The sequence below is a fragment of the Grus americana genome, chromosome 3, assembly GCF_028858705.1.
Source record: "Grus americana isolate bGruAme1 chromosome 3, bGruAme1.mat, whole genome shotgun sequence".
NCBI classification, from domain to species: domain Eukaryota; kingdom Metazoa; phylum Chordata; class Aves; order Gruiformes; family Gruidae; genus Grus; species Grus americana.
The window spans coordinates 112,023,943-112,033,657 of record NC_072854.1 but is presented as its reverse complement, the minus strand read 5'-3'; the positions used below and the strand labels follow the sequence as shown (position 1 = coordinate 112,033,657).

The 9,715-nt window shown below is 53.8% G+C and overlaps 1 protein-coding gene across 1 annotated transcript; it reads left to right on the top strand.

Annotated features, from left to right (window-relative positions):
- The first annotated feature begins 1,987 nt into the window (after positions 1-1,987).
- LOC129204580 (outer dense fiber protein 3-like) lies at positions 1,988-4,409 on the top strand. The gene is made up of 6 exons (XM_054820805.1): positions 1,988-2,219; positions 2,589-2,789; positions 3,011-3,112; positions 3,458-3,579; positions 4,025-4,165; positions 4,317-4,409. The coding sequence occupies exons 1-6, from the start codon at positions 1,988-1,990 to the stop codon at positions 4,407-4,409; spliced, it is 891 nt and encodes a 296-aa protein (XP_054676780.1).
- Positions 4,410-9,715: the final 5,306 nt, after the last annotated feature.

Sequence of the window (9,715 nt, the reverse complement as noted above, 5' to 3'; positions counted from 1 at the left end):
GTGAGGGAGGCTGGGAGGGGATTCGCCTGCTACCCCAAGCAGGGACCTGTTTCCATTCCCCCTTGTCTCTAAGGTCCTCTCCTTCTACTTGGTGGCAAGAGGGTAGGGGATCCTCTGCTTCTTGTGGAGCACCCATCGGCTGCCTTGGCCTCAGGGATGATAGGGTGTGGCTCCACCAATCTATCTCCCTCTCATACTCCCCGATACCCCTTAATCTTTCCACTTCCTCTTTCAGCTCTGCCACCAGGCTGAACAGATCATCCACCTGGTCACACCAAAACCGGCTGTTGTCACTGCTGCCCTCCGGTCCCAGTGACAGGCTCACGCACTCCCTGCAGCCAGAGACCTGGACAGCTGTATGTTTGCATGGGAACTCCATGTGGGTTGCCATATTCCTTCTGTCAATGGCTTTCAGGCAAGTGGAAACCATAGCCCGTCCTCTCCTGGGAGGGGGATGACCACCAGGTGAGCTGCCCTTTAGAACCAGGATGAGTACCGTGCCCTACCCACACACCCAGCCTGCGCAAACTGCCTCGCAAACTGCCGCGCCACATCCTGCCTGCCCCCCCATCATTCGCCATGCTCCTGGCCGCTTGCGCTCCCTGGGGACTGCTCTTGTATGCGAGCGGGTTTGGCTGCCTTCGCTTTTGTCCCCGCCGAGTCAGAGCTGCCTCTCATCAGGAGCTCCCTCTCTTCTGCTCCGGGGAACCCTCTCTCTCCCTGTGCTTTTGCCTGTGCAGTTTTGCCGCTTTAGGAAGGGGCCCTCATGGCAATCCCCCGCTCCAGAGCCCTTCGCCTCAGTGGCTTTGCTGAAAGGGCGGGTACACGGGGTTTTAAACTGCCGCCTTCGCCCTCATCCCCGCCCACGCTGAGACAGAGCTGCCTCTCGGCACTAGCTCCCTTTTTCTGCCCCTGGGGGTACTGGCTTGGGAACCCTCTCTCTCTCCCTCTGCTTTTGCGTTTGCGGGTGGCAGCAGTCACAAGAGCAGAAAAGACAATTGTTTAAAAATCATGCCAGATTTTCAGAAGTAACCTCTGAGGAGGCTCAGAAAGGAGAAAGGATGGCATTTCAGGTGAGGAAGTCTCCAGGACAACTTTTGACATTCAGAGTCAACCACCCTGTAAAATGAAAGCCCAGCAGCTCACCTGTACGTGAGCCAGCTGCGGGCAGAGGCAGGGCGTACTAGGATGAGTTGGGCACTGCAGGACGCTTATCCCACCACCCTAAGCCTCCTACTTTCTCCTATAGCCAATAGGGTTGGGAAGTACAGGGGAAGCACATTTATCTTGTGCCAGAATGTGATGGTTTTGGTGCTGTGTGATGGCTTCTGTCATGCCTCAAACATGGTAACTAGCTTTTCTTGCATAACCTAGAAAGTACACACGAGTCTGCACAATTTCTTCTGCACATTGGGAAAGGCCTCTCTTGCCTCTGTTTCCAAGGACAAACTCCCTAAAGCGGCACCACAGAGGTATTGCCACACCTTGCTAAGCGAGAGCCCCCGGCAGCAAATTCTGCTTACTAACACCAGGCCCACGTTGCCCTTGCCAGGAAAAAAAAAATGTAGATTAAGACACATGCGGAAAATAAGAGGCGAAATAGAAATTCCAGGTGTTCAAATGCACATTCTTATTATTACGTGAGCCCAACAGTAGAAGAACGTAAGGCTGCTAGATTAAACGCGTGAACGCCATCAGTTTTTCCCTCGTTGCGTGTTTCTGCCGTGCACACGTCATGAAGGTCTGGCCCTGCAAGCTGGACTTCCCCAGCTCTCAATCAGTCCTAGGACACAAATGTCACATCTGACACATGCCAGGAGCCTGTATGAGGTCACAGTGCACTTCCGTGACAAGCCAAGGCATGTCCCCAAGGCCACCTGGCAGCAGGCACCAGAACCTCTCCTGACCGAGAGGTTGCCTGCTCACCCTCGCCGCGCTCCGCGACCGAGAGCTGCAGCAGTCAAGTAGTTCATCCACTCCAAGTCCGATGGCCAAGGCCGAGAAAGGTGAAGCACTGCTGCTCCTCCCAGGGAGGTTTCGCACCGGGCCTCTGTCAGGGAAGCCCTTCGGTAACTCTTCTGCTCTTGCCGTAGGCTTTGTAGCCACCTCCAACACGGACGGAGCCTATGTGGGCACCTGGAGACCTCATCGCCCACGAGGTCCCATCCTGGCGCAGTTCACCAGCCCGGGACCCAAATACTCAATCCCTGGGACAACAGGTAAAACCACCATCGCAAGGGGGGTGCACCACACCCACTACCTCCAGGGGACAAGCAGCCACAGCTCCATTCCCCTTTGCTCCAGGCCTCCATGCTCTCATGCCAAGTTAGCTGAGCAACTGTTTCGGGGTGCAATACTTCATAACAACAGCATTTTGGCGGTATTCTGATGAATTGCACAATGCCTACGTCGTTCTTGCTGGAAGTCATTGTACCACCGTGTTGGCCTGCTGGCATCACGCTTGGAGGAAAAAGTCGCACAGGAAGGGAATTTCTTCAGGCCAGCAACTCCAGCCACTCCACTTCTTAGAAACTAGCTTTAAATATGCCGTTGCAGGCAGGTGTCCTTTCACAAGCTTTTCTTCCTAGGATACCTGGCTCACAATCCCACCAAAACCAAAGCCCCTGCATACACATTGCGAGGGGCCAAACCACCCATGACAGACAGCTCGTCTCCGGGTCCTCGGTACTATGTCCAGCCCTCCATCACCAGGCATGGGAAGCACACGGCTCCAGCACAGCACATTTGCGGACTTCCCAAGGTGAAGACAGAGATCACCCCTGGACCAAGTGAGTACCATTTCTCTAGCACTTCCTTCAGGCAAGACAAGCGCGCCTTCCTTTTGCCCTGTGCTACCGGCGTACAAAACGTCAGCTTGCACCCTGAAGAGGCTTCAGAGGTTTCCAGACGGAAAGCGAACAAGGCTGAGCGCCTCCTCCTGACCTTTCCCCTTTGGCTTGAGGAAAAGAGCCCAGCTTCACTGCTTTTCTCTGCTTCTCCTCTGCCCTAGGCGACTACTCCACCGACAAGGCCGACAAACACCTCTACCAGTGCGCGCCGGTGCAGTCCATGGCCTTCCGGCACAAGGCTCTCAAAACCAACCAATCTCCAGGTGAGGGAACTCGGGCAAATACGCAAACACTTGCAGCCTGCGTGCCCTCCAGGGAAAATGTGCCGAGCGGCTTTTTCAACAGGCCTAGGGAAAAGCCTGCACAGCAGGACAAGCTTGCTTGGTGTCCCAGAGCACCAGCTTCTCCCACCCCACAGAAGGACTGGCAACTCAGGCTTGGAGCTGCCAACACACGCTGCATGCGACAGAAGACGGAGGCATTGGGAGGAGGGGCGAGGCATCCTTCCTGCTCCTTGTAGCAGGCTTGGCAGGCTGCTTCTCTCCCGCTCTGGTACCGCTCCTCTCCCTGCAGGACTCACACGCGCTCTCTTCCCATTGCCCTTCCAGGTCCTGGCACCTACACCCTGCCTCGGCTGGTGGGACCCAACACAGCCTACACCCACGCCAGCCCGTGCTACTCCATGAAAGGGAGGAGTAAGCACAATGGCTTTGCTGAAGACCTCTCCAAGGTGAGCTATGCGTCTCTGCTCTCTCACGTCAGCAGCTGAAGCTCAGCTTCTCTCCTCGGGGCAGAAGGACTCCAGCGCCTGCTGCAGCCTCTCGTAACGCACGCTTCTATGCGCCAGCGGCAAAACCCGAGAAGCCACGGGGTCCCCTGGCTCTCCTGCTGTTAACAGTGGGAGAGGGGATGCTCTGTTGACACCTGCGGTGCCTCGTTTTCCAGCACTAACAGTTCTGGTGGGGCAAAGCTCATCGGCACTGATGGGAACCTCCCTCCTCCTCGGGGAAATCTGCCTCTCTGCAGGGAAACAGGAGGTGCCCTTGTTCCCATCGCTCCGTGCCCCTCACACCACTTCTCTGGCCAGCCAGCTCAACTCGCGCAGCCCCTGTGGGCACTTGGCAAGAATCGGCACCTGCCTTTTGTACCCAGCAACCTCCCCGCCTCTCTTACAGACGCCAGGTCCTGCTGCGTTCCCCAAAGTGGAACTGGACATCTACAAAAAGAAGGCTCCCATGTACACAATGGGAACCAAAAGTGGACTTGGAGGCGAGAAAACAGTGAAGCCAGGGCCAGCAGACTACTGCCTGGGAAAGGTAAGGCAGCCTGCCCTCTCCTCCTCTGCTTGTCAACAACCAGCCCTTAAGCATCTCCCCCTGCTGACAGGGCTTCTGAGAACTCAAGACCGCCTTTTCAAAAACAAGGCACCACGGTCACCTGTTTTTCTTCTCACTTTTCTCCTTCCAGGTGACGCTGACCAGGCCCCAGGCACCTGCTCCCACTTTTGGACTCCGTCATTCCCTCTACACCACTCCTCTAATATCTTTGATAGAACTCTAATAAAACAACGTACCCCCAAAGATCTGGCCTGTTTGCCTTCATCTGTGGGAAGAGGGGCTGTGCATGAGTGAGGACAATCACCTCTCTCCATTTCACGTCTACGCCTCAACCAAGACATGGCAAGACGAGGACGAGGGCAGAGCACCGAGATCAGCAGCGTAAGCCAGGCAGAGAGTTCTGACAGCACTCTTTCACCTGAACGGAGCTAAACACTGCCCCGTGAAAGCAGTCCAGCCCTTCCCCACATGCTCTGCCCCCATAGCCAAGCGTCCCACAGGCACGGGGGGGGACCCCCAAGGACTGAGCTGCAAACGACAGCTTTGTTGTGTGAGACGGGAAGAGCTCAATTCTTCCAGAAGATAGCGTGAGCTTTATTGTACTTCTTCACAGTCCATTCAAAATGGGAGGGACCAACGATTACACCCAACAGCGTGCACCAGCATCTCGGCTGTGATGGATGGCAGAGTCCGTCAGGCCTTGGGGAACAGACCTTTGCTCTTCTCAGCATCCTGCCAGGAGACGCGCCCTGGCCTGACAGAGGTGTTGGCAGACTTCAGCCCTTTGCACAGCTGCAAGGAGGAAACAACCCCATCTTCCCCAGCCCTCGCGGCCTACGGCACTGTGCAATTCTTTCAGGTTTCTACCACCGGGAAGTCACAGAAACCTGGAGATACTGAAGGCAGAGGAAGTTTTTTGCTGCTGCCCTACCTGCCCATCTACCTTTTCCCATTATTAGTCTGCCTGTACACCGAGGGTCACATCAAAGAACAAATGTTTCCTGCTGGTGATGTGAGATTGCCTTTAACTTGTGCCATGTATCAGGGCTGGAATTTGAAGTTCCCCGGCACACTTTCCATTTGTAATTGGCTGTTATCTCCAAGGGGAGCCTAACTGGCAAGTTGCAACCTGGTGACACTTCTCTACAGGGAGAAGAGGAAGGGCCAACGCATTTTCTCTTGGTGAGAGAGGTTTGGCTGTTTGGGAGATACTGTGGAACATGAGGGGGCTTCTTCAACTTTTCTCATCAGCTCATTTCAGTAATAGAGACTGGTGCTGGCTGCACGCTTAAGCGGACCATCAATCTCAGCTCTGTGTGCCACCAAATCTCTTAAAAAGAGGGATATGGGCTAGGCTGGAATGATATATGTACCTAGAAAGAAAAATGGGAGCTTCTGCTTCTTGCATATACTGAGACGTGGCTTGTGAGTGCAATGGGAAGACTTGGTGACTGGATGTGATGGTCTAGGTATGTTGGCGTGAACTCCCCAAGCCTCTCGTGAATAGCGCAGCCAGCCACAGAGTGCTTGCTTCGGGGCTCCTTTTCAGCCTTGCTCGACTAGGATTCGAGGCCGATGATGTGTCTGTTCCGCCTTACTGTCTCCAGGAGAGCAAGAGAAACCCCCTCCTGCACGATCCCGTTACCACTTGGGGTGTTATCAGGAAGCTTGACAGAGCAGTGAATCATAGAATATTAAGGTTGTACAAGATCTCTAAGATCATCAAGACCAAACGTCGACCCAAAACCACCATGTCTACTAAACCATGTCCCAAGTGCCACGTCTACAGGTTTTTTGAACACCTTCAGGGATGGTCACTCCACCACCTCTCTGGCAGCCTGTTCCAATGCCTGACCACTCTTTTGGTGAAGAAATGTTTCCTAATATCTAATCTAAATCCCCCCTTGATCCAACTTAAGACCATTTCCTCTTGTCCTTTTGCTAGTTACCTGGGAGAAGAGACCAACACCCACCCGGCTACAACCTCCTTTCAGGTAGTTGTAGAGAGCAATAAAGTCTCCACTCAGCCTCCTCTTCTCCAGGCTAAATAACCCCAGTTCCCTCAGCCGCTCCTCATAAGACTTGTGCTCCAGTCCCTTGACCAGCTTCATTGCCCTTCTCTGGACATGCTCCAGCACCTCAATGTCCTTCTTGTAGTGAGGGGCCCAAAACTGAACACAGTATTTGAGGTGCAGCCTCCCCAGAGCCGAGTACAGGGGCACAATCACTTCCCTACTCCTGCTGGCCACACTATTGCTGATACAAGCCAGGATGCTGTTGCCCTTCTTGGCCACCTGAGCACACTGCTGGCTCACGTTCAGCCAGATGTCAACCAGCACACCCAGGTCCTTTTCTGCTAGGCAGCTTTCCAGCCACTCTTCCCCAAGCCTCTAGCGTTGCATGGGGTTGTTGTGACGAAAGTCCAGGACCTGGCACTTGCCTGGTTAAACTTCATACAGTTGGCCTCGGCCCATCGATCCAGCCTGTCCAGATCCCTCTACAGAGCCTTCCTACCCTCAAGCAGATCAACACTCCCACCCAGTTTGGTGTCATCTGCAAACTTACTGAGGGTGCATTCAATCCCCTCGTCTAGATCATCGATAAAGATATTAAGTTTGGCCCCAAGACTGAGTCCTGGGGAACACCGCTTGTGAGTGGCTGCCAACTGGATTTAACTCCGCTCACCCCAACTCTCTGGGCTCGGCCTTCCAGCTATTTTTTTTTTTTTACCTAGCGAAGAGTGCACCTGTCTATGCCATGAGCTGCCAGCCTCTCTAAGAGAATGCTGTGGGAGACAGTATGGAAGGCTTTACTAAAGTCCAGGTAGATAACATCCACGGGCCTTCCTTCAGCTCTCCGTCCCTGTCTTCCAGCTCAGGGGGCTGAATGCCCTGGGGACAGCTGGTCTGACTATTAAAGACTGAGGCAGAGAAGGCATTAAGTACCTCAGCCTTTTCCTCATCCTTGGTGGCTGTGTTCCCCTCTGCATCCAATAAAGGACGGAGAGTCTCCTCAGCTCTCTTTTTGTTGTTAATGTATTTGTAAAAGCATTTTTTGTTATCCCTTACAACAGTGGCCAGATTGAGTTCTAGCTGGGCTTTTGCCTTTCTAATTTTATCTCTGCATGACCTAACAAGATCCCTCTATTCTTCTTGAGTTGCCTGACCCTTCTTCAAAGAGTGGTAGACTCTCCTTTTTTTTCCCCTGAGTCTCAGCCAAAGTTCCATGTTCAGCCAGGTCGGTCATCTTCCCTGCCGGTTCTTCTTACAGCACGTGGGGACGGCTTGCTCCCGTGCGTTTAAGACTTCCTTCTTAAAGAATGCCCAGCCTTCCTGAACCCCTTTTCCCTTCAGGACTGTCTCCCAAGGGACTCTCTTAACCAGTGTCCTGAGCAGGCCAAAGTCTGCCCTCCAGAAGTCCGTGTTAGTGGTTTTGCTGATCCCCCTCCTTACTTCACCATGAATCAAAAACTCTATCACTTCATGGTCGCTAAGCCCAAGACGGCCTCCGACCACCACATCTCCCACCAGTCCTTCTCTGTTTGTGAAGAGCAGGCTGAGCGAGACATCTCCCCTGGTAGGCTCGCTTACCAGCTGTGTCAGGAAGTTATCTTCCACACACTCCAGGAACCTCCTAGACTGTTTCCCCTGCTATGTTGCATTTCCAGCAGACGTCTGGTAAGTTGAAGTCCCCCACAAGAACAAGGACTAGCGGTTGTGAGACTTCTGCCAGCTGCTTGTAGAATGCTTCATCTGCCTCTTCATCCTGGCTGGGTGGTCTGTAACAGACTCCCAGCAGGATATCTGCATTGCTGGCCTTCCCTCTCATCCTTATCCATAAGCACTCGACCTTATTATCACAATCGTCGAGCTCTATACAATCGAAACACTCCCTAACATACAGAGCCACCTCACCGCCTCTCCTTCCATGCCTATCCCTTCTGAAGAGCTTATGGCCATCCATGGCAGCACTCCAGTCATGAGACTTGTCCCACCACGTTTCTGTGATGGCAACTAAGTCACAGCTATCCTGCTGCACAATGGCTTCCAGTTCCTCCTGTTTGTTGCCCATGCTGCGTGCATTGGTGTGGATGCACTTGAGCTGGGCTTTCAATTTCACCCCCAACACTGGCATGCTACCCCTAGGCTCCTCTCTAGTGAGCCTGGTTATACTTCCTTCCCACTTCGATCCTAGTTTAAAGCCCTCTCGATGAGCCTCACCAGCTCATGAGAATCCTTTTCCTTCTTTGAGATAGCTGGACTCCATTAGTCGCCAGCAGACCCAGTGCCATGTAAACCTCCCCATAATCAAAAAACCCCAAAATCCCACCGGTGGCACCAGCCTCTGAGCCACATGTTGATCAGTTAAGTTTTCCTGTTCCTTTCAGTATTCTTCCCTGCCACTGACGGGATTGAGGAAAACACTACCTGTGCTCCTGATCCTTCAACTAATCGTCCTAGTGCCCTGAAGTCCCTTTTCATCACTTTTGGACTTCTCTCTGCAACCTCATCACTGCCAACCTGCATAACCAACAGCGGATAATAATCAGAGGGCTGTACCAGACCAGGGAGTTTCCCGGTAACGTCTCTAATCCGGGCCCCAGGGGGGCAGCAGACTTCCCTGTGGGATGCGCCTAGTTGGCAGATTGGGCCCTCTGTTCCCCTCAGAAGGGACTCGCCTATGACAATTACCCTCCTTTTTTTCTTAACAGAGGCAGTCAAAAGGCAAGGGGTTGACTGACTCACCCTAGGCAACCCCCTAGATGGACCTTCACTTACATTCTCATTTACCTGGCCCTCCAGTTCCAGAGCCCCATATCTGTTGTATAAGGGAAACTGGGAGAGTGAGGGAGGCTGGGAGGGGATTCGCCTGCTACCCCAAGCAGGGACCTGTTTCCATTCCCCCTTGTCTCTAAGGTCCTCTCCTTCTACTTGGTGGCAAGAGGGTAGGGGATCCTCTGCTTCTTGTGGAGCACCCATCGGCTGCCTTGGCCTCAGGGATGATAGGGTGTGGCTCCACCAATCTATCTCCCTCTCATACTCCCCGATACCCCTTAATCTTTCCACTTCCTCTTTCAGCTCTGCCACCAGGCTGAACAGATCATCCACCTGGTCACACCAAAACCGGCTGTTGTCACTGCTGCCCTCCGGTCCCAGTGACAGGCTCACGCACTCCCTGCAGCCAGAGACCTGGACAGCTGTATGTTTGCATGGGAACTCCATGTGGGTTGCCATATTCCTTCTGTCAATGGCTTTCAGGCAAGTGGAAACCATAGCCCGTCCTCTCCTGGGAGGGGGATGACCACCAGGTGAGCTGCCCTTTAGAACCAGGATGAGTACCGTGCCCTACCCACACACCCAGCCTGCGCAAACTGCCTCGCAAACTGCCGCGCCACATCCTGCCTGCCCCCCCATCATTCGCCATGCTCCTGGCCGCTTGCGCTCCCTGGGGACTGCTCTTGTATGCGAGCGGGTTTGGCTGCCTTCGCTTTTGTCCCCGCCGAGTCAGAGCTGCCTCTCATCAGGAGCT